The 25,458-nt window shown below is 38.4% G+C and overlaps 1 protein-coding gene across 4 annotated transcripts in view; it reads right to left on the bottom strand.

Moving 5' to 3' along the window:
• LOC115220985 (calcium-transporting ATPase type 2C member 1) overlaps positions 1–25,458 on the bottom strand; it is a 76,712-nt gene that overhangs the window by 14,076 nt on the left and 37,178 nt on the right. For all 4 annotated transcript variants that reach the window (XM_036510365.1, XM_036510366.1, XM_036510368.1 and 1 more), the window contains exons 3-12: positions 22,294–22,494; positions 20,078–20,167; positions 18,477–18,512; positions 16,895–16,956; positions 15,626–15,734; positions 13,276–13,431; positions 11,782–11,850; positions 10,825–10,967; positions 5,863–5,987; positions 1,440–1,537 (exon numbers count right to left, since the gene is read on the bottom strand). In XM_036510365.1, coding sequence (XP_036366258.1) covers positions 1,440–1,537; positions 5,863–5,987; positions 10,825–10,967; positions 11,782–11,850; positions 13,276–13,431; positions 15,626–15,734; positions 16,895–16,956; positions 18,477–18,512; positions 20,078–20,167; positions 22,294–22,494 — 1,089 coding nt within the window. The remainder of the gene's footprint in view (positions 1–1,439; positions 1,538–5,862; positions 5,988–10,824; positions 10,968–11,781; positions 11,851–13,275; positions 13,432–15,625; positions 15,735–16,894; positions 16,957–18,476; positions 18,513–20,077; positions 20,168–22,293; positions 22,495–25,458) is intronic.

Raw genomic sequence — 25,458 nt, 5'->3', positions numbered from 1 at the left:
CACACTCTAAGTTAAAGACACACACACACACACACACGAAGACAATACACAGATATTTTTGCCTATGACTGTTCACTGAATTAACCCTTTTGTTACCAACCCGGCTGAAACCGGCTCTGGCCCTGTAGTACAAATGTCTTGTTTTCAAAAGTTCTGAATTAAAATCTTCCACCAAACCTTAGTCACAATTTATGTTCCTAACACTAAGTTATTTTACTAAATTCTCTGTTATATTTAAAGTAATTGAAAGAAACACAAAGCATCTCAAAATAAATATGGTAACGAAAAGGTTAAATGGTGTTGATTCTTGATGTCTGCATTTTTTAAAAAAGCAAAAGTAACAAAGATTGCAATGACATGGTTCACAGGAGAATAACAAATGCTTACCACTTACTACATATGGGCCCTCACTAGTCAGACCTACCATATGGTTTCAGGGGCAGAGTGGTAGTATTTCATCTTTGCAAACACTATACCTTAACCCTTTAGTGTTCAGATTATTCAATCAAACATAATGCCTATTGATGCCCATTTATTTGAATTAATCAGGCATTATCTCATATCTTCAAGAGCTTGATGGTGTAATTACTTAATGTAGAATAACATTGTAGGATAGGTGTGAGAGCCTGGATCTGGTCAGTTTGAACATAAAACAGATTAACTATTTTGGCCAGATATGGCCAGTTTAAATACTAAAGGGTTAATCCATCACACCAAGAAGGCCCAACCCTTAAGATCCAAGACCCCAGTGCAATGAGGGTTTTTCAATGGTGTTGAGGGTATGTATTTCCCAGTATCATATACACACACGCATATATATATATATACACACACACACACAGGTGCAGGCATAGTTATGTAGTAAGAAGTTTGCTTCCTAACTACATGATTTCAGGTTCTGTCCCACTCTATGGCACCTTGGGCAAGTGTCTTTTACTATGGCTCTGGGTCGGTCAAAACTTTGCGAGGGGATTTGGTAGACAAAAACTAGAAAAAAAAGCCTATTCAGTGTGTGTGTATGTATTTGTACATGTGTCTGCTTGTTTGTTCTCCCCAACATTTGACAACTGCAAAAGAGCCTGATGGTGTAATTCTAGGGTTGATTTATTCAAATAAACACTTCAATGCATGGCCGCAACTCAATGACTGAAACAAGTAAAAGCTAAAAAGAATTATTTATGTACATATATATATATATATATATATATATATATGTGGTTTAAGCAACTTGTTGCAAATAACCCTTTATTATAATTATATATAATTTTTACTGAATATGGTCCTTTCCATACCGAAAAAACTACTAGGTGAAATTTATTAATTTTATTAAATTAATTATATTTCACCCTTTATATGTATCAAATAGTATATATATATATATATATATATGTGTGTGTGTGTGTGCGTGTGTGTAGGGGAGAGAGAGAGAGAGAACTTACATCAGCATGTTGACCATCTGCAGTAAACACCTGGGTAACAGTCATCTCATTCTTAGTAAGTGTCCCAGTTTTATCAGAAAATATCACATTAACACAACCTGGAAAAGAGAAAAGAGGGAATGATAAAAAAAACAACATAGAAACATGATGTTGATGAAAGCTGCAACAACGATAATGGTAACTGGCAATGAGTAACGACCGACCACTAACAGATACAGTGAAATATGAGTGACCAGTCTTAAGTAATGTTTCCAATCTTTGGACTCTTGGGGCCAGGCAGAATTGTTAGCACATGAGACAAAATGCATAGGTGGCATTACATTTGCCTGTATGTTCTGAGTTCAAATCCTACCAAGGTCGGCTTTGCCTTTCATCCTTTCGGGGTCGATGAAATAAGTACCAGTTGTGCACTGGGGAAGACATAATTGACAAGCCCTCTCCCCTAAAAAAATTTCAGACTTTGGATTATTATTATTATTATTAGTGAATATAACAGTGTCTAAGTATCATTAATGGTGCCAGTAATTCTGGCCCAAACACTTGTATGCCATTGTTTGTACAATCACTCAACACTTTTTGACACAAGTGACTAATAAAGAATTTAGTATATCAAGAAAATGCTTAGTGGCATTTCTTGTGACTCTTTACATTCTGAGCACAAATCTCATCAAAGTCAACACCACTTTTCAACCTCGCAGGGTCAAGAAAATAAAGAACAAGTACTGGGATTGAGGTATTTGGTTATCCCTTCATTCTAAAACTGCTGGCCTTGAGCCAAAATTTGAAACAATTATTATTATTATTATTATAATTATTATTATAGGTGGTGAGCTGGCAGAATTGTTAGAGTGCCAGGCAAAATGTTTAGCAGCATTTCATTTGTGTTTACATTCTGAGGTTCAAATTCCACCAAGGTCAACCTAGCCTTTCATCCTTTCGGGGTCAATAAATTAAGTACCATTGAAACGCTGGGGTCAACATAATTGACTACTTCCAAGCACTCCAATTTCAGGCCTTGTGCCTTCTGTAGAAAGGACTACTACTACTACTACTACTATTATTATTCTGGCAAGCTGGCAGAATCACTAGCATGCTGGACAAAATGCTCCGTGGCATTTCATCAGTCTTTACATTCGGGGTTCAAATTCCACCTAAGTCAACCTTGCTTTTCATCCTTTTGGGGTTGATAGAATAAGTACCAGTTGAACACTGGGGTCAATATATTCGACTTAACCCCTCCCCAAAATTGCTGGCTTTGTGCCAAAATATGAAACTATTATTATTATTATTATTATTATTATTATTAGGGTGGCAAGCAGGCAGAATTGCTAGCGTGCTGGACAAAATGCCCAACAGCACTTCGTCTGTCTTCGTGTTCTGAGCTCAAATTCCATCAAAGTCGATTTTGCTTTTCCTTCTTTTTGGGATTGATGAAATAAGTACCAGTCAAGCACTGGGATCAATGTAATCAACTAGCTCCCTCCCACAAATTTTCAGGCTTTGTGCCTCTAGCAGAAAGGCTTATAACTATCATTCAGTACATGTGTACTTTTAATAGCTGCAATAACTCAAGCATAACTGTTGTTGTAAATCTCAAAAAAAAACAATCTCAAATCAAGTCTGTTGGCAAACAACTTGGAAACAGATTGTAATTAGGAAATAACAAATAAATAACATTACCATATTATTTACATTAATAAAATTATTTAAATATAATTTATGACGAGTGAAATTATGTAAATAACATGTGGCACATAAAAAGCACCCACTACATTCTTGGAGTGGTTGGCATATATATATATATATATATATATATATATATATATATATATATATATATATATATATATGTGTGTGTGTGTGTGTGTGTTTTTGTGTCTGTGTTCGTCCACCCACCATTGCTTGACAACCAGTGCTGGTGTGTTTATGTCTCCGTAACTTAGTGGTTCTGTAAAAACTCTGCCAGATCAAGATTGGAGCCTGGTGCAGCCATCTGGTTCACCAGCCCTCAGTCAAAATCGTCCAACCCATGCTAGCATGGAAAGTGGACGTTAAATGATGATGATGATGATGATGATGAAAATTATCTTAGCAAACAGATATTATGAAGTCTGCCACATAAAACACAGTTGCTGTGTAATTAAGATGTTGGACTATTGATTGTATGGTCACATGTTCAAACTACATTACAGACACAGTATCTGTGTGGTTAAGGTATCAAACTACTGACCCAATGGTAATGTTTTCAGATTTCATGATAGACTACGAGTGTCAAATTACAGCTCACAAGTTTCCTGCAGCTCTCAAAGCCAGTATTTGCAACTTCCAAGATAATATTGAGAAGTTCGGTGGTATTTTACCTAAAACAGCTGGATTTTAAAGTATTAACTGCATGAGTGAAGACTCCATAAAAATCTTTAATGAGCAAAGATTAATCAATCTCATTTAGTCAGTAAAAATTATGTAGCTGTATATTTTCTTATTTATCTCAGTTACGTTTGTATGAATAAACGAGTGTATCTGAAGCACGTTTACTTCATGGCACCACCATGAATCCTTTTTTTTTCCTGTTTTTCAGCTACTATTTTCAGAAAGACTTTTTTGCTCCCTACCCCTACCCCTCCAATTTCTTCATTTTTCATTTTTTTCCATAACTCTAACCCCAAAACCCCAACCCTAAAACCCTAACCATAACCCTAAAATCCTAATCCTAACTCTAAAACCTTAACCCCCTAACCCCTTAAAGCTAAAATCAGTACAAACGCATGAACGATGTCATAAATAACAGTGACAAATGAAATATACACCACCGAAACAACAGCAGTAACTTTATCCAGCTGAATACACGTCATTGATCGGTTGAAATTACCGAAATACAAGAACTTTAACACGAAATAACTTAGTAAACACAAACTTTTCTCAAAAACGAGTAAAAGATGTTTTATATGGCACACTACCAGTATACAAAGTTTGAAAGTGTTTAGTTACAAAAAAGTTATTTTCTAAATCTGCCGATCAAAAGGTAAAGATCTCATATCAGAAGGGCTCGATATGAATCACAACTATAAGATACCCGGTTTTGGTTAAACTGCACCGCAAAATATGGGAGTAGTTAGGAATCTAAATCGTAGGAGACAGACACACAACTTGACTTTTATATATAAAGATATAAAGTGCATTCTTATGACACGGTTGAGTGATTAACTCTTTAGCAGTTAAACCAGGCGTATCTGACCCAAATATTTTATCAGTATTATATCAAAGTCAAGGAAATCTAGCTTGTAACAGCTAAGCTTACAATGTTGTTCTGAAAACAATCAATCACATCATCGAAATCTCAAAGCTACAAGATAATCCATCATTAATTCAAAGCAATGTGAATAAATATGCATTACATTTGACAGAGTAATCTGAATGCTAAAGGATATCTTGGCAGAAAAACAAGAGGAACAAAAGAAAATAAAAAGCCTTCAACCATGCTTCCTGCTTCCACCACCACCATGCTGGGATAAAAATAAACACCATTGCCATGCTGGGATAAAAATAAACACCATTGCCATGCTGGGATAAAAATAAACACCATTGCCATGCTGGGATAAAAATAAACACCATTGCCATGCTGGGATAAAAATAAACACCATTGCCATGCTGGGATAAAAATAAACACCATTGCCATGCTGGGATAAAAATAAACACCATTGCCATGCTGGGATAAAAATAAACACCATTGCCATGCTGGGATAAAAATAAACACCATTGCCATGCTGGGATAAAAATAAACACCATTGCCATGCTGGGATAAAAATAAACACCATTGCCATGCTGGGATAAAAATAAACACCATTGCCATGCTGGGATAAAAATAAACACCATTGCCATGCTGGGATAAAAATAAACACCATTGCCATGCTGGGATAAAAATAAACACCATTGCCATGCTGGGATAAAAATAAACACCATTGCCATGCTGGGATAAAAATAAACACCATTGCCATGCTGGGATAAAAATAAACACCATTGCCATGCTGGGATAAAAATAAACACCATTGCCATGCTGGGATAAAAATAAAGATTAATAAATTAGTTAATTACTAAAAGGCAATATGAAAGTGGAATGTAATGATAATAATAATAATATTACTGGCACCTATGCTGGTGGCATGTGTAAAAAGATTCGAGCAAGGTTGTTGCCAGTACTACCTGACTGGCCCCCGTGCCGGTGGTATGTAAAAAGCACCCACTACACTCTCGGAGTGGTTGGCATTAGGAAGGGCTGTAGAAACTCTGCCAGATCAAGATTGGAGCCTGGTGCGGCCGTCTGGTTTCGCCAGCCCTCAGTCAAAATCGTCCAACCCATGCTAGCATGGAAAGCGGATGTTAAACGATGAATAATAATAATAATAATAGTAATAATGATAATTACCAAGTGTTTCTACGATGGGCAACTTCTTAACAATGGCTTTGCGTTTTGCCATGCGCATCACCCCTAAAGCAAGGGTAACAGTGACAACGATAGGAAGACCTTCAGGGATAGCTGCAACTGCCAAACTGAAAAGGAAATAGAGACAAATGGTTAACAACAACAATACTTTCTTACTGACACACAGACACATTTTTGAATGAGGAGAAATACTAACTAATTAAATTGACTCCAGTATTTGACTGGTATTTCATTATCATTTTCATGACCATTTTTTTCCATGCTTGAACAGAGATTATTGAGACAGATTTTTCTAAGGCTAGATGTCCTTTCAGTCGCCAATTCTTACTTGTCTCCAAGCAAAGTAATTTTTTTCCCCCATGACCAGACATATTTTTGCAGAACTTTGGAAATAGATGACATTCATTTATAAAAATCTTGCGAAGACAAAAAAAAAAAAAAAACTATCTCACTCTCTCTCACACACCTTTCAGATTCTTATTTCTTCATTGCTTACAGGGGGCTAAACATAGAGGGGACAAACAAGGACAGACAAAGGGATTAAGTCGATTACATCGACCCTAGTGTGTAACTGGTACTTATTTAATCAACTCCAAAAGAATGAAAGGCAAAGTCAATCTCGGCAGAATTTGAACTCAGAACGTAGCGACGGGCGAAATACCTATTTCTTTACTACCCACAAGGGGCTAAACACAGAGAGGACAAACAAGGACAAACGGATTAAGTCGATTACATCGACCCCAGTGCCTAACTGGTACTTATTTAATTGACCCCGAAAGGATGAAAGGCAAAGTTGACCTATTTCTTTACTACCCACAAGGGGCTAAACACAGAGAGGACAAACAAGGACAAACGGATTAAGTCGATTACATCGACCCCAGTGCCTAACTGGTACTTATTTAATTGACCCCGAAAGGATGAAAGGCAAAGTTGACCTCGGAGGAATTTGAACTCAGAACGTAATGGCAGATGAAATACCGCTAAGCATTTCGCCCGGTGTGCTAACGTTTCTGCCCACTCACCACCTTCAGTTTCTGTCTGCTAAATCTGAAGCATGGAACAAACTGCCTGCGTCAGTTGTTGACTGCCATGACACTGCATCCTTTAAGGCCCTCATGCTTTCTGAAATCCGCCAAAACTACACCTGATTATACATACACTTTAGATGAGTTGTAGTGCACCTGAGCACTGTACACAATGTTTTTATTATTATTATTATTAAATCCACTCACAGGCTCTAGTTGGCCTGGTAGCTAAGATGTCACACAATGAAATTGAACCTGAAACCATGTGGTTGGGAAGCAAACTTATTGACTATACAGACACAGAATGGTAATAGACACTTAAAATGGCACATTCCATAATCACAGATCACCTTTACCTACCACTCCACAGATTCTACCACCTGCTGTCCCACCCTCCCCCATTTTTGGCATAACTTTTGATTAAACTCAACAAATATGAACTGAAGTTGGTAACAACAACAACCATTTTCCCCATGACCACCACTACCCACTCCTTTACACCACTGTTTCTCAACTAATTTTTACCTATGGATAGTGGCTATGGTGTAGAAGTGGCTGTGTGGTAAGTAGCTTGCTTACCAACCACATGGTTCCGGGTTCAGTCCCACTGCATGGCACCTTGGGCAAATGTCTTCTACTATAGCTCTGGGCTGACCAAAGCCTTGTGAGTGGATTTGGTAGACGGAAACTGAAAGAAGCCTGCTGTATATGTGTGTGTGTGAGATGTTTTTGTGTTTGTCCACCCACAATCGCTTGACAACTGATGCTGATGTGTTTATGTCCCCATAACTTAGTGGTTCAGCAAAAGAAACCGATAGCATAAGTACCAGGCTTACAAAGAATAAGCCCTGGGGTCGATTTGCTCGACTAAAGGTGGTGCTCCTGCATGGCCACAGTCAAATGACTGAAACAAGTAAAAGAGTAAATATTATTTGGAATTGTATAAAAGAAATTGTTAAAACATTTTGTGTATTGCAGAAGTATAACCGATTTATTTTATTCTTTTACTTGTTTCAGTCATTTGGCTGTGGCCATGCTGGAGCACCACCTTGAAATGTTTTTGTCAAACAATTTGGTCCCAAGATTTATTTTTAAGCCTAGTACTTATTCCATCGGTCTCTTAGCCAAACTGCTATGTTATGGGGATGTAAACACACTAACATCAGTTGTCAACTGATGGTGGTAGTGGTGGTGGTGGGGAGAACAATCACAGACATAAAGACACACCCATAAATACACACACACACACACATTCGATGGGCTTCTTTTCAGTTTCCATCTACCAAATCCACTCACAAGGCTTTGGTCATCTTGAGGTTATAGTAGAAGACACTTGCCAAGGTGCCATGCAGAGGGACTGAACCTGGAACCATGTGGTTGGGAAGCAAGTTTCTTACCACACAGCCATGCCTGTGTCTTATAAATTTTAAGAATAAAACCTTATATGGACCCTGGTTAAGAACAGGTGTTACATACCAAATTGTTCACCCACTCCATCACCCTCACAACACACCTTCCCCTGCACTCTACCACAAATACACAACTCCCCAGCCCACCTCAATCTTATCCACACCTTCACTCACCATTAGTCCTACACCTCACCATCCTGCCACTCAATACACTCCAACAGTTATGTCTGAACCATCCCAGCACTAAATATCACCCCCCCCTCACCACCACATGCTATTTACTGCCCCATCCACCAACACACACTGCCATAAACGTTCACCCCCCCACCTTCAAATCCTATTAACCACCACCGCCACCATCACAGCTGTCTATAATACTGTTGCAAAACAAATATATTTAAAACAAAGTCGTTAAGAGAACACCTGTTGAGGAAAAGGTAGGATTTAGTTTCCGAATAGATGTAATCACCATTTACAATAGTTGTGTATGTATGTGCATGTGTGTGTGTGTGTGTGTGTGTGTGCATATTGAAATGTGTATGTGGGTATGTACATGTGTGTGTGCATAAATACATGGTTGTGTGTGTGTGTGTGTGTTCCATTCCAAATTTTATTCAGCATTTAATTCTTGGCATTGCTTCTCAGCTTTCAGACAAGTGTATATAGTCGTGTATAGGTTGTTTTATACAAAATAGTTGAGTATATATATAAACATAAAATGAGCAGAGAGAAAAAAAGCGGTGAGAGGAGAGAGTGGTGGCATGGATGTGAACAGCATAGACAAATACAGTTGTGTATACAGTTGCATATGTGTGTGTGTGTGTGTGTATGTAGGTAGGTGCAGGTGTGACCGTGCAGTAGGAAATTTGCTTAACAACCACATGGTTCCAGTTTCAGTCCCAGTGTGTTGCACCTTGAGCAAGTGTTTTCTACAGTAGCCCTGGGTCGACCAAACCCTTGAATTTGGTAAAAGGGAACTAAACAAAGCTCATACTATATATATACACACACACACACACGCAAGTGTGTATGTGCATGCATGTGGATGTATACATGTGTGTATGTATGTGTGTGTATCTATGTATATGTATGCATATGTATGTGTATATATGCATATGTATGTTATGTATATGCATATGTATGCATACATATGTGTGAATGTATGCATACATGTGTGTGTGTGTGTTGTTGTTGTTTCCTTGTCTTGACATTGTGTGATGGTTGTAAATGAATGTCCCTCTTAAGCAACCACTGTCTGTTTCCAAATTTCTGCAAAAATGTTTCTGGCTAGGTGGGAAACAGTTGAGGATTGGCAATAAGAGCATCCAGCCACAGAAACCCACCTCAATAAACTATCCGACCCTATGCAAATATGGAAAAGTGAATATAAAAAAAAAAAACCATGATGATGATGATGACAATATATGTTTGTAGTTGTGCTCGTCTGTGGTTTGGATCGGATTGCTTACGTTCAGTCCATTGCAGGATGAAGGCTTCAGCACGTTCTCCCTACCAACCATGGTACGATGTGAAGGCTGTGAATTTGGGCTTGAGATCATACTGGTTAGATGAGCCTACTCTGTCACACTGGCTCAATATGGCTTGGTAGAGGGATGCAGTTTTTATACCCTTACCCAAGAGTAGCTAAAGTCAATTTACATTGACCCCAGTGCTTGACTGGTACTTATTTTATCGACCCCCAAAAGGACGAAGGGCAAAGTCAGCTTTGGCAGCATTTGAACTCAGAACAGAAGGTTGGACAAAATACCACCAAGCATTTCACCCTGCATGGTTAATGATTCTACCAGCTCGCTGCCTACTTCGGTATAGATGGTTGTGTATATGAATGTACACAATTGTTATCCTTTCGGGGTCGATTAAATAAGTACCAGTTACGCACCGGGCTGATATAATCAACTTAATCCGTTTGTCTGCCCTTGTTTGTCCCCTCTGTGTGTAACCCCTTGTGGGCAGTAAAGAAATAAAAAGAAATAAGAGCTAACCTAATGCATTATGGCCATGATCATCCCGATCTTTTCTTTTTTTCCCAGACATTATTTACTGTGTACTTTCCTTTTTTAAGATAATATTGATGAGATACGAGAGAGATTTGGCTAATATTTCTAGCAAGCTGAGAGGCCATGTAGAGGCACTCTTGTTGGCTTGCTGTCGCAGTAGTAGTGATGATGGTTGCAATAGTACTGGTAATTGCTGTACAAGTAGCAGTATTGATGGTGTTCTTTTGTAGTGCTGGGGTGGTTGTTGTTGTGAAGGGTGTAGTAGTAGTGGTGGTTGTAGTTGTAGTTGTTGATGTTACTGTTACAGCTGTCATCATTGTTGTAACATTACTGTATGCTGTAGTGTAAGAGTATTTACACTGACGGTGATAGGCACAGGTACTACACTGCCAATGCAAAGATATCAAAACCATTCAGACAGTGTATAAGAGGGAGTGGGAGAGAGTGGTAGTGAGAGATAGAGTGAGTGAATGTTGACAGTGAGGTACAAACCTGACTCCAATTGTAAACATATCAAGCAAGCGGCGACCTTGTATGTATCCCAATAACATAATCACACCAATGATACAGAATGAGTAGAAGGACAGCTGCTTGCCCAGAATGTCCATGCTTCTCTGGAGTGGGGTTTTGGGTGCCTGTGTAACGAGATAAGCATTAATAAGATACGTGGGAGACCAGGTGAAGATGAATTAATTTGTATATGCGTAGCAAGGAAATAGTTAATATATATATATATATATATAGTTATAAAGTTAATCCAAACATGAAAACACAACAACGTGAGGACGTGGAACAAATACAGTAGTATTGGACGCTCAGGAAGGAAGGGAAGGAGGAGGGCTTAACGTTTCGAGCGGAGCTCTTCATCAGAAACATAGGAAAAGGAAAGATCCAGAGAAGGGAAGACGGAGGAAAAAAAAAAAAAAATCCCCAACGGTACACACGTGGTCACATTTTTATATACTTTATATATGCCTATATCTGTCTGTCTGTGTCCGTCTGCCCCTTGCGTGTTCGTATTACAATATCAAATATTCTAATGTTATATAAAATGTGTTTATGAGAACTGCTATACTCTGCCAAAAGTCCAAACCTGGTTTATGGACTGGAGCTTCACTCGTCATGCTACACACAGAAACTTGAAAGACCACAGATTCCACATTGATAAACAGACAGACAAATACACAAGATCACTAACTTGACATAATGATTCAACAGGTGACTTTTACAGGTATGCTAAGACAAACAGGCATGAAAAAAAAAAGAAAAACAGTAATAGTACAGGTGACTTTTACAAGTATGCTAAGACAGTCATAAAAAGACCATTTATAGTACCAGTGACTTTGACAGATACGTTAAGACAAGCAGTCACGAAAGGCCACCAGTAATACAGGTAACTCGGGTGGGTTTGTTAAGGTAAATAAAGAAAAATGACTTGTATTTCCTTACCTCCTCCTCTTGCATCATTTTAAAAATCTCTCCAAATTCAGAATTCTCTCCAGTACCAAAAACTACACCCTAAAACAGTGAAAAAAAACATCTTTTGTTCAGTAAATTATGTCTGAGAAGTAAAGTAGTTAAAGTAAAAAAGAAACAAAAAACATGAAAGAAAGGGTTAGATAGGGAGGGAGACGGAGAGGAAGGTGACAAGAAGGGACTAGGCAAGGAACTAGAGAATGGGTGGGAAGGGAAGACCAGAATAGAAGGGACTACACAAGGAGCTAAATTAGAAGGGTCGAAAGAAGGGACTAGAAAGGAAGTAGACAAAAATGGACTATATAAGGAGCTAGACTAGAAGTGGTTAGAGAAAGGAGAGGCTAGACTAGAAGGGGCTTGAAAGGAAGGGATCCAGAGGAAAGGTTCAGAGAGGAGATGGACAATAAGAGACTAGAGAACAATAGGTTGTGTGCGTGTGTGTGTGCAATTTCTGTATGAATGTGTATATACCATGTGACTTCACAGGACATCATTTGTAAAAAATGGTGATGTCATGTTTACATCTGTAAACAATATTTCCTGTGTCTTTGCTCTTTTGATTTGTGATAACCAGTGCAATGAAAATAAAAAAAAAATCCCTTACTTGGAAAGACAGGTAAGGGTTGGTGACGGGAAAAGCATCTGGTCGTACAGTATTGCCTCAATAAGACTTCATCTGACCCTATGCTAGCATGGGAAAGTAAACATAAAACAACTGATGTGTGTGTGCAGATAGACATCCACCTGGGAAGACATGGAACGAAGTGGTGAGAAAGGATCTTCGGATGCTGGGGCCTCACTGAGTAAATGACAAGAGACTGGGAGATGTGGTGATTTTCTGTACTTGATAAAACAAGTCAAGCTAAGTAAAATCGCTGTCTTCCACACACACATACACAGAAGCTTGTTCTTTCAAGTACCAGTGCCTCTTAAAAAGCACCTGTGCGGGGTGGAGGGGTAAATACACCTGTGCCAGTGCCACGTAAAAAACACCTAGCATATTATTAAGTCGTTGGCATTAGGAAGAGCATCCAGCTGTAGAAACTACGCGTGATGAGACAGTTGGAGTTTGAACAGTTCCCTGTTAGCCAGCTCCATATCAAACCATCCAACTCATGCGAGTATGGAGAGCAAATGTTAAACGATGATGATGATGTATACATAAATACTTGCATGCACATACATGCACACACACACTCATATATATATATATATATACACACACGGCACGTAAGAGCATCCACTACACCCTCGGAGTGGTTGGCGTTAGGAAGGGCATCCAGCTGTAGAAACTCTGCCAGATCAAGACTAGAGCCTGGTGCAGCCATCTGGTTCACCAGCCCTCAGTCAAATCGTCCAACCCATGCTAGCATGGAAAGCGGACGTTAAATGATGATGATGATGATGATATGCATACACACATACTTGCACATGCACACACATGCATGCATGCAGTTAGTAACATACCTTGCCATTGCCACAGCGCACCAGAGTCCCCATGAAAGCTACACATTTCAATTTTGAAACTCCATTTGATCCTTCATTGTGTTGAGCTGCTGTTATTTTGGCTATGGGTTGGGTCTCGCCAGTAAAGCTAGATTCATCAATTGCAAGGTCAACAGCCTGCAAAAAAAAAAAGAAAAGAAAAAAAAGATAAAAAGATATCTGAGAAATTACTCAACAGCTTATATTTCAAAGGTTAGGAAAGATGAGAGGTTGTGGACTTCACATTTTCCCCAGGGACACAGATTCAAATAAAAAAAAAAAAGATCCATATTCTTGTCGTGCATCAGGTCAGGTTTCAATCCTTGAATAAGGCCAGCTAAACACACTAGTACATTAGTCAAGTTACTGACCAAACAGACCTATGATCAAAGCTATTCTAGGTGTGACCCTGACATCTCTTTTGTATATGTATGACTACATTATTCAGCATATCCTCTTTTTATTTTCTGAAGTCAATATGGTGTGATTCAATCAATATTTGCTACCATTTCTAGCAATCTGAGCAGCCAGTTCATTGGCTCTTTGACTTCTAATTGTGTGAGGTGGTGAAATCAAACTCCAGAAAACAGGATCTTCCCACAGGCTTGACGGAAAAAATGTACTCCACAAAATACTTATTGTTGGAATATTTTTTCATGGAACAATAATTAAATAATTTTCTCAACACTTAATTGAAAATATTATTAAATTGGAACCACAGTGTATGACCTAAACACACACACACACACACGGGTGCAGGTGCACACACACACACACACACACACACACGTGTATGTTTCTTTATTAACCACAAGGGGCTAAACAGAGGGGACAAACAAGGACAGACAAAGGAATTAAGTCGATTACATTGACCACAGTGCATAACTGGTACTTAATTTATCGACCCCGAAAGGATGAAAGGCAAAGTTGACCTCGGCAGAATTTGAACTCAGAACATAACGGCAGACGAAATACGGCTACGCATTTCGCCCGGCGCGCTAACAGTTCTGCCAGATCGCCGCCTTCACACACACATGTATATGTCATTATCATTTCATATCTGTTTTCCATGCTGGCTTAGGTTAGATGCTCTGACAAGATACAATGGGCTGGAAAACCATATCTTGTTCCAGTATCTCAGCTTTGGCATGGGTTCTATAGTTGGATGTCCTTTCTAATACCAACCACTTTACAGAGTGTATTGGGTACTCTTTTGTAGCACCAGCATAAATGAGGTTGCCTTGTAAGCTGCAAGACTAAAGAGACCCTTTCAACTGAATAGGAGGTTAGAAGAGATTGAATGGTCATTTTATGCAAGGTGTTGAGTAGTTAAAGTACAGAAAAAGGTTCACTGTTGCGGAGGAGATTCATGGCTACCCTACATTTTATATTAGTGGATGGAAGAGACTGGAGTGGAAACTAAAAAGAGATAAATATGAGGCTGTTCAAATAAAACAAAGATAGATCTCTATTGGTTTCTTTGGTAACTAATCCAGGTGTTCAATCAACCAAACTCATTGAAATATAGTGTACATGGCTGAGTATTCCAGAGACATATATCTTTAATGGAATTTTATGAAGTATCAGCTGATTCTTTGAAACGAAGGTAATGACCAACGAATGGGTAACCAAAGTCTTTGTTTAATCAGTCTAATCACTCGCAGATCTTTGGTTGGCTCAAATCTATGGTGTAAGATGCTCTCCCAAGATGCAAAGCAATTGGAGAGAATTCAAAACTTCAGGATTCTAAATGAACTTTTTAACCCTTTAGCAGTTAGATTAAATTGTCCTATAATTCTTAATTATTGACATTGCTTTGAATTAATCAGGCATTATCTTGTACCTTCAAGATTTTGGTGTAATTGCATGTTTTTAAAATGACATTATAAGGTAGGTGTGAAAGACCCAATTCTGGCTGGTTTGAACACAAAACAGGTAGAATATTTTGGCCGGTTTAAAAGCTGAAGGATTGAACATTTGGACATGCTTGCATAAGCATACACAAACACGCATAATCATATGTAAACATATATATATTTTCATACATACATATATATACACACACACACAACCACAATACTACAACAACTACATCTACCACCCTCAAAAACAACCACAGACAGATATTAGCACACCTCACTAAAACTACATCTTACCTGTTCACTTGTCATGAGTGGTGACATGGAAAATAAATATAGCCAAATGGTACAATAGGTACCCCCGACAGTGTACCCCTGAATCTCCAACTAAAAGACCTTGATAAAACCAACCACAAGAGGACTGTCCTCTACACATATGCAAACTCAACAAACAGCAAAAATTGTAATTTTACCTCACAAAGACGGATGTCTGCTGGTACCCTGTCTCCAATGCTGAGGTAGACAACATCGCCAGGCACAAGATCTCGGGCATAAAAAGTCTCTACGTTACCATTGCGAAGACTGAAATGATTAGACATAAGAGAGTTAGATAAGTCATAGGACACATGTTGTAGGATGAGACTGAGGCGGAAGGGGAGAAGGTTGTAGTTAACCAAGAACAGTAATAGGGGGCGAGTTTGTAGTTGGACAGGAAGATAATGAAGGAGTGGAGTTAAACACTGAAACCAAGGAAGGGGTTTGTAGTTGAACAAGACAATGCTTAGGTGTAGGGTTAAACATTAAAACTGAGGAAAGCTTTTGTAGAAAAACCATTGAAACTAAAGGAAGTGCTAAGTGACATGTAAAAGGTACCTGTGCCAGTGACATGGAAATCGCCCATGCTGGTAACATGTAAAAAGCACTCGAAACATTCTGTAAAGTGGTTGGTGTTTCCAGCTATGGAAACCAAGCCGAAACAGATAACTGGAACCTGGTGCAGCTCTCTGGCTTACCAGCTTTGGTCAAACTGTTTAACTCTTGTCAGCATGGAAAACAGGCATTAAATGATGACATTAAAAGTTCTGAATTAAAATCTTCCACGAAACCTTAGTTGTAATTTATGTTCTCTTGTGGCGGACACCTCCAAGTGAGAAATGGGCTGTTCCACTACTGATAAATGTGGGTCCGTGTCTGATTGACCACCGCCAGAAAATATGGTAGCTGTAAAATATTAAGCCAGAACAGACATAGTAGCTTGGTGTAGTCTTCTACCTGACCAGCTACTGTCAAACCGTCCAAATCATGCCAGCATGGAAGGTAGACATTGAACGATAATGATGATGTATTATGCAATGGTATAGATGCAGCCAGTTGAAATAGTTGTGTATAAATTACCTAGTTAGTTCAGTATACACATGTACCCAGCTGTATATAAGTATCATGTGATGATATTAATCACCACTAAAGTGGATTATCTCAGACATACACTCACATCTCTGATGTATGCTGCAAATTTCCTTACAAAAACACACATTAAACACCACAACAGACACACTTTTATATTAGATTTATTAGAAAAGTTACTTCTATAGTCAATACAGTAGTTATACAACAGTGGTCCTTGGACAAAGATATTTAGCTTTCATTAGCAGAACAGATGAGAAAGCATTACGTTATGCTGACTAAAATCTTTCCACGATCTCCTAAAAGACAATGCTTAGTCAAGATACAGAGAAACTTACCAATGACAATTTGGTGGAACAAGTTTGGTAAGAGCTTCCAGAGATTTTTCAGATCGATACTCCTGGGAATCAGGATAGGGAATGAAAGAAAGAAAAAAAGAGAAAGTTTAGCAGATTATCTGGGATACGTTGTGGGGTATGTGGTTGCTTTTTTGAACAGCTCACTTTATTCTACATTATAGCAGGAATGGAGAAAATCAATACCAGAACATCTAGCTAAGTCTTTTATTTTTTACTTTGTTTCAATCATTGGACTTTGGCCATGCTGGAGCAACATGTTGAAGGGTTTAATTGAATAAATCAACACCAGTACTTATTTTCTCTAGCAGTCTCTTTTGCTGACCTGCTTAGTTAGGGGAACATAAACCAACCAGCACCAGTCATTAAGCAGCAACAGGGATAACACACACATAGACTACACAGTTTACATCTAAAAATTCATTCACAAGATATTGGTCAGCCCAGGGCTGTAGTAGAAGACACTTGCCCAAGGGACCATGAAGTTTGAATGTAAAACCAGTTGAATACTATGGCCCATTTAAATACTAAAGGGTCAATGGTCAGTTATTTCTTTAGTCAATATAATAGTTATGCTGTGTGAAGGCACATGGCTGAGTGGTTAGAGTATTCGGTTCTCAATTGCAAGATTGTGAGTTCAATTCTTGCCGACGCATAATCTCCTTGAGCAAGACACTTTATTTTCACGTTGCTCATTTGTATTTCAAAGGGCCAGCTTTGTCAACTCTGTGACACACTGAATCTCCCTGATAACTACATTAAGGGCACATGTGTTCGTGGAGTGCTCAGCCACATGCACGTTAATTTCACAAGTAGGTTGTTTGGTTGATTGGAACAATTGCAACTCTCGTCATCATAATCAACGGAGTACCAGTTTCTTAGTTGTACAGCTGTGGTCTCTGGGCAAAGGTACTTAGCTTTCATTAGCAGAACAGCTCTTGCAGCTGTAAATAAGCACTGCAAGAAAGTCACGACTCACAGGTCTCTACAGATGAGAAAGCATTACGTAATGATGAGTCCCAACATCTTCCCAAGATATCCCAAAATGACAGAAATTCATTCCAGGTTACAAGTGGTCGAGTGATGAGAGTAGCAAAACACAGTAGAGAGGTCTGCAGTTCAAACATTGTCTCGCTGCCATTGTACTGTTCAATGGCCCAACCATACTTAATTCCCAAATACTTCAGACTAAATGTCAATAGAATCAAATGACTGAAAAGTGTTCTGCAGATGTTGTTGTTGTAGTAGTAGTAGTGGTGGTGGTGGTGGTGGTGGTGGTGGTAATGGTGGTGGTGGTAGAGGTAGTGGTAGTAGTGCTTGTACTGGTACTACAGACTACACAGATATGACACTGGAGCATGGAACACAACAGAAAGGTCATAGCAAATATGGTTTGAACCCATGGCATGAAGGTCAATAGGTCAGTAGTTCCCCCCCCCCCCACCACCACCTTAATCTTATAACCTTTATACTAAGACTGGGTGTCATGGAAGGCACTGCAAGATGTGAAACATGGAAACTGGAAGCAAAGTGGGGAAAAACATGGTAAAAATCTGGAGCTTACCTGCACAAACCCAACAGTCACAACTATAATAATGGCCTAGAAATAATAAACATAATACGTCAGTAATGCAGTCAAGATGATATAAGTAATAAATTTAACATTTATGAAAAGAAATAAAAATAATAAATATAACCATAAGATATTGTAGTTATGTTGAGAGAAAGAATAAACACATTAATTTGGTCTGCTTGCTTTGCACTTTTGAAGACATCTAAAGAGATATATTCCTTGAAAAACAGGCATTAGTGACAGGAAGGGCATCTGGCTGTAAAACAATGCCTGAATATGTATGTGTATATATATATATATATATATATATATATTGTCGCTTTATAAGAAAAATCATCATCATCATCGTTTAACGTCCGCCTTCCATGCTAGCATGGGTTGGACGATTTGACTGAGGGCTGGCAAACCAGATGGCTGCACCAGGCTCCAATCTTGATCTGGCAGAGTTTCTACAGCTGGTTTTAGTAATGTTCCTTTAGTTACTGCTCGCATTGCCTCTGCTCAGATTAAGAAGTGGAATATAGCTCATTTGGAGCACCACAACTCCAGTCTGTATTATATTTTGAGTAATGTCATTACTAGCGATCTCAAGATATAATTGTCTATTTTGTATTTTATATATATATATATATATATATGTATGTATACACACTTGGCAATTGTGATACTAACAATGTTATATACAAAGATACAACATACACATATCACCAGTAAAACATATGCATATATAAATATCTGTGCTTGTGCCTCATAAAAAGCACTCAGTACACTCTGTAAAGTATTTACATTAGATGGAGATGTGTCCTCATCTTGTTTGTTGTTACCACAATGTTTCGGTCGATTTACTCTCCAGCCTTCATCAGGTGCCCTGGTGGAATTTTGAACCCAACCCTGGGTTCTCATTCCTAACGTAATTTTTGCTGATGTTATTTTTATTATTATCTATTCAAGGCACTGCCTGGAATTAGAACAGTACTCTGTAAAGTAGTTAGCATCAGGAAAGGCATCCAGCCCTAGAAAACATGCCAAAATAGACGATTGGAGCCTGATGCAGCTCTCTGTCTTGCCAGCTTGTGTCAAACCATCCAACCCATGCCAGCATGTAAAACAGATGCTAAATGGTGGTGATGATGATGATGATGTAGTACTTACTATTGATACACTCATGTGTATCAACAATATAAAATAAATATATGTATATAATAGACTAGCACTATGACATGGCAATGCCAGGTCATAGTGCTAGTGAGTGTGTATACAGCTGTGTATGTGCGCACATACACGCGAGTACTGTCCAAATCTCCAACCAATCACATACAGCTAGCTGGCATTCAATTGGCGTATCAAGTTTCGGGCATATTGATTGGGTTTTGGATTGAAAATTCACAAAAATGTCACTTCTATTGATTTTTTAATGGCTTTGCGGAGTGATTGGGGAAATGTAAAGATGTGCACAACCACCCTTGGATGGCTTTGAATGACCATAGAAAGTGCGAGCCCTCTAACTGAAAAATTGTGGACTTGTATAAAGGACACACACACACAGACATTTTGCTGTTTATATATATAGAGATAAATGTTGAAATACTTACTATTGTGATGCTAACAGCATCATCAAACTGTCGCATCACTGCACTTACCACTGCAGATGCAAGAAGCAGCAATATTAAAGGATTGTTGAACTGTAAAACAAAAATAGATGGATAGGATTCCTGTAATTGTCACATCATTAGCGGTGGTGGTGGTGGTGATGGGTAGATATGGTACTGGCGGTTGAGGAATATATGTACACGTATGAGTAGGTTAAAGGGTGGGTGGAAAAAAATGAATGAGGGTGGTGATAATGATGATATTTGTTTAATAGTTTTGATACCAGCCCGGCTGAAACTGGCCCCAGCACAGTAGTACAAATGTCTTGTTTTCAAAAGTTCTGAATTAAAATCTTCCACCAGAACTTAGTCTTAATTTATGTTTCTAACATTAGCTGGATCTTTTCGGTTTGAACGGCAGTTTTTTCTAGTGGTGTCATGAAATTGTCACCCATAATTATGACCCTAGTATCAATCTATTGCATTTCAATCTGTTTTAAGGTTAGGGGTGGGGGGAAGGGCATCTTTTTTTGCTTCGAAAATGTAAATAAACCCAATCTGTTTCTTAAACGAGGGACATATTCATATGGCACAGAATATTTTTTTTTACCTCAATGGATGTCAGTGATTGGTTGAAATTACAGAAATTGAAGAAAAAAAACAACAAATATCTTACAACCTATAGAATTTTCTCAATAAAGCCAAGAGAAAAAGATGTTTTATAAACACATTCTACCAGTATACGAAGTTTAAAATTTTTTAGTTAACTAGAAATTATGTTAAAAACTGCCGTTCAAACTGAAAAGATTCCATTAGCTTAATAATAACAAAGCTATTCTACGAAATTCTTCAATATATTTATAATTGACTGAAATAAACAGAGTATCTCAACAGAAATATGGTAACAAAAGGGTTAAAGTATTGACAATAAGACAATTGTAGTGGTGGTGGTGGGGATGATGAGTAGCTGTGCAGAGTTTAAGATTGATTGATAGTGTTAATGATAGTGATAACATTTGTTTATGGTATTCATGAGACAATGGTAATGGCAGCAGTGATGATGTTGGTAACACATGGCGTTTGAGGTTGATGGTAGTGACAATGGTGGGAATGATGTTTGTTTACGGTGGTGTTGATGATGATAATGATCTTTAGCTTTTATTTTTTTACTTGTTTCAATCATTAGACTGTGGCCATGCTGGGGCACTGCCTTGAAGAATTTTTAGTCAGATGAATCAACCCCAATACTTTTGTTTTCTTAGACTGGTACTAATTCTACTCGTCTCTTTTGTCAAACTACAAAGTTACCATAACAGAATTGAGATCCTAAAACTAAGGTGCCACATAAAAAGCATTGGTGTAGGAGTAGCTGTGTGGTAAGTAGCTTGCTTACGAACCACATGGTTCCAGGTTCAGTCCCACTGCGTGGCACCTTGGGCTGACCAAAGCCTTGCGAATGGATTTGGTAGATAGAAACTGAAAGAAGCCCATCATATATATGTATGTATATGTGTGTGTGTGTATGTGTGTTTGTGTATCTGTGTCCCCCCAACATCGCTTGACAACCGTTGCTGGTGTGTTTACGCCTTCGTAACTTAGTAATTCGGCAAAAGAGATTGATAGAATAAGTACTAGGCTTACAAAGAATAAGTCCTGAGGTCAATTTGCTCGACTAAAGGCGGTGCTCCAGCATGGCTGCAGTCACTTGACTGAAACAAGTAAAAGAGAAAAAGAGAGTAGGGTGTAGGTGCTGGTACCATGTAAAAAGCACTCAGTACACTCTGTGGATTGGCTGGCGTTAAGAAGGATATTCAGCTGTAGAAACCAAGCCAAAACATACTATAGAACCTGGTGTGGACCCTGGCCTTGCCATTTCCTCTCAAGCCATCCAACCCATGCCAGCATTAAATGAGCTTTTTTCAGTTTGTCTACCAAATCCACTCATGAGGCTTTGGTCAGCCCAAGACTATAGTAGAAAACACTTGCACACTGGATTGAACCCAAAACCATGTGGTTGGGAAGGAAGCTTCTTACCACACAGCCACACCTGTGCCTATGAGAATCTAAAATATATTGAATGGTGGTGGTGGTGTTGTAGTAACAATGGTATAACTGAAGGTCAATCAAACTAGTGTAAAAAGGGGCCTGATCAAAGATGGTCATCATCACTGACCGACTGGTGTTAATATGACCTAAGGTCAAGCAATAACTCTACTCACCTGTCCAAGGTACTTCCGCCATAATGGCTCTTCTTTGCTGATTTCAAATTCATTAAAGCCGTGAACCTTCCTGCGACTGGCTGCTTCTTCGTGTGATAAACCCACCTTAAGGTCTGTGTCGAGAAAGTTGCAGAGATCTTGGTAAAGCATCTGAGATGCTTTCTCTGCCGATAAAACTGACATCATCTCTGAATCTCCATTCTACAAAGAAAGAAAGAACAGGTTTTCTTTTACCCTTTAAGTTTTTTAGCACAAAAAATATAAATAAGGGATTCTAAGAAATCTGTCACCTGGAGCCACAAATTTACAAAGCAAATGTTTTAACTAATCAACCATGTGGGAGTGGATAGGTGAGTGTGAGTCTCATAGTTATTAATCTGTTTCTGTCTTTAATAAAATAATTTAAATTCAGATACATCCCATCCAAATATATATATATATATACACCCCACCCCACTCACACAAACAATGATGTGGTTCTTTCAGAGTTTCTGCCTACCAAATCCACTCACAAAGCTTTGGTCAACCCTTGGCTAAAGGATAACACAATGGCTTTGGATTCAATCCCACCATCCAGCACCTTAGGCAAGTATCTTCTACTATAGCCACATGCTGACCAAAGCCTTGTGAGTGATTTAGCGAACAAAGGGTAAAAGATGCCCATCATTTATGTATATATGTATGTATGTGAATATATATATATATATATATATAACTGTATAATAACATATTGTAATATTTTATTATATATTATAATAATATTTTATTCTCCAATTTGAAGTGACAATTTTTAAATACAAACTAATGACTGAAAAATGAATGGCTGAAATTGATGGGTGAGTGTTTGGCCCAATCAGATATGCAAAGAGCCGTGTTAGCATTGATTTGTGGGTTTGATTCTGGCTGGGGTTAGCTCATCATTTTTGCAGTCATTTGTTTGCATTTATAAATTGTCGCTTCGAATCACAGCATAAAATATTGATATATTATTATACTATGAGTTTTCCATAGTAGCTTTCTCTCCATAACTTACAAAACGTTCTGTGTTTGTTTACAAATATTATATATGTTATATATATATATATATAGGCGCAGGAGTAGCCGTGTGGTAAGTAGCTTGCTAACCAACCACATGGTTCCGGGTTCAGTCCTACTGCGTGGCATCTTGGGCAAGTGTCTTCTGCTATAGCCCCGGGCTGACCAATGCCTTGTGAGTGGATTTGGTAGACGGAAACTGAAAGAAGCCCGTCGTATATATGTATATATATATATATGTATGTGTGTGTGTGTTTGTGTGTCTGTGTTTGTCCCCCTAGCATTGCTTGACAACCGATGCTGGTGTGTTTACGTCCCCGTCACTTAGCGGTTCGGCAATAGAGACCGATAGAATAAGTACTGGGCTTACAAAGAATAAGTCCCGGGGTCGATTTGCTCGACTAAAAAAAAGGCGGTGCTCCAGCATGGCCGCAGTCAAATGACTGAAACAAGTAAAAGAGAAAAGAGAAAAAAAGAGAAAGAGAAAAAGAGGTATGCTGGTGCAAACAAGAAAAATAGAGCCCAAAATATGAGTACATGTATAATTTTTATTAATATTTAGCAGATTCAAGGTCTGAGAGTTTCATGCATTTGCACTTATCAAACTAGTCACAGGTCAAAGGCCTGTTGATAAATAAATATATATTGATAAATCTTGTGCATGTCATCACATATGCATACACACATTCACATATACACACACATACATACCAATATACATGGAGGGGGTATGTATTTGTGCCTCCTTGTCTTGACATTGTATGACTGTTGTAAATGAGTGTCACCATCATACAAGTTTCTATGGAAACATGTCTGGGCATGGGGAAATATTAACTGCCAGACGTAACACATATTTATTCACATTGTTTTGAATCAATCATGCATTGAATCATAGCTTTGAGATTTCAATGATATGATTGTTTACTTTTAGAACGACATTGTGGGATGGGTGTGAGAGGCTGGATCTAGTCATTTTGAATGTAAAACAAGTAGAATATTTTAGATTGGATATGGCCAGTTTAAATGCTCGAGGGTTAGCTTGCTTAGAAAACAAGTGAGAGTTGGGGACAGGAAAGGCATCCAACTATAGAAAATCAGAATGAATTTCACCTGACCCATGTGAGCATGGAAATGTGGATGTTAAAACATTGATGACAGTTGCATAATACCTAGTGGTTTTTATCGTTTCATGAACCAATTCCTTTTCTACTCTAGGCACAAGGCCTGAAATTTTGGGGGAAAGGGCCAGTTGATTAGATCGATCCCAGTACACAACTGGTACTTAATTTATTGACCCCGAAAGGATGAAAGGCAATTGACTGAACCCTCCCCGCACTGTATATGGGTTCATGTCTGTTAAAAATTATTCATTTAATTCTTAGACCTATACCTCCATCAAGTGAAGCCTCTACATCAGGCATGTGCAACCTTTTTTGAAAAAACGGGCCACAAAAGACATGGCTCGTCACCAGGTAGGTTGCATTAATAAGAAAATTCAAGTTATTTTTTATTTTGCTTTTTTATAAGGTGTGCCATGCCAAAAATCCTGTGGACTGTAGGATGCCCATGTTGGTTCTATTTGGTTGCTCAGGCTGCTAGAAGTAATAACCAAATCTACATAGAATTAGGAAATCACACAATCTGGCAGCTGAAAAACAAACCCAAGAAACACAGAGGATAAAGTAATCCAAGTTATACTATGCCTGAAATTAAAAAAAGAAGACGATGGAATGGCCATGGCTAGAATACTAGGGCTGACCTGACACAACAACAAATGTCCTTATTCATTAACAGGAGAATTTAAATATCAAGAACTGTTTAAGATTAGTTCAAAGTTGCTAATAAATTACAAGTGAGAGAGTGCAAGCGGGTGTGTGTGTGCATGTGTAAGAATGTGTGCATACGCATGAGTGAATGTGCATGATGAGAGTGAGTGAGTTTGTGTGCGTTTGAGAGGGTTAGGTAGACAAGCCGAAAGAATTTTGATGTGTATTTACATCAATGATCCTCATTTAATGCCAGCACATAAGGCAGACATTAAACAATGATGATATATATATTGAGGTTATGAGAGAGGTAACGGTGTCAAGAAGACCAAAGGTGTTAGGTAATGCTGAGTAAGTGCTATGG

This window comes from Octopus sinensis, linkage group LG17 (assembly GCF_006345805.1).
Source record: "Octopus sinensis linkage group LG17, ASM634580v1, whole genome shotgun sequence".
Taxonomy (NCBI): Eukaryota; Metazoa; Mollusca; class Cephalopoda; order Octopoda; family Octopodidae; genus Octopus; species Octopus sinensis.
The sequence above is the reverse complement of the archived record's forward strand: the minus strand, read 5'-3'. Positions and strand labels throughout refer to the sequence as shown.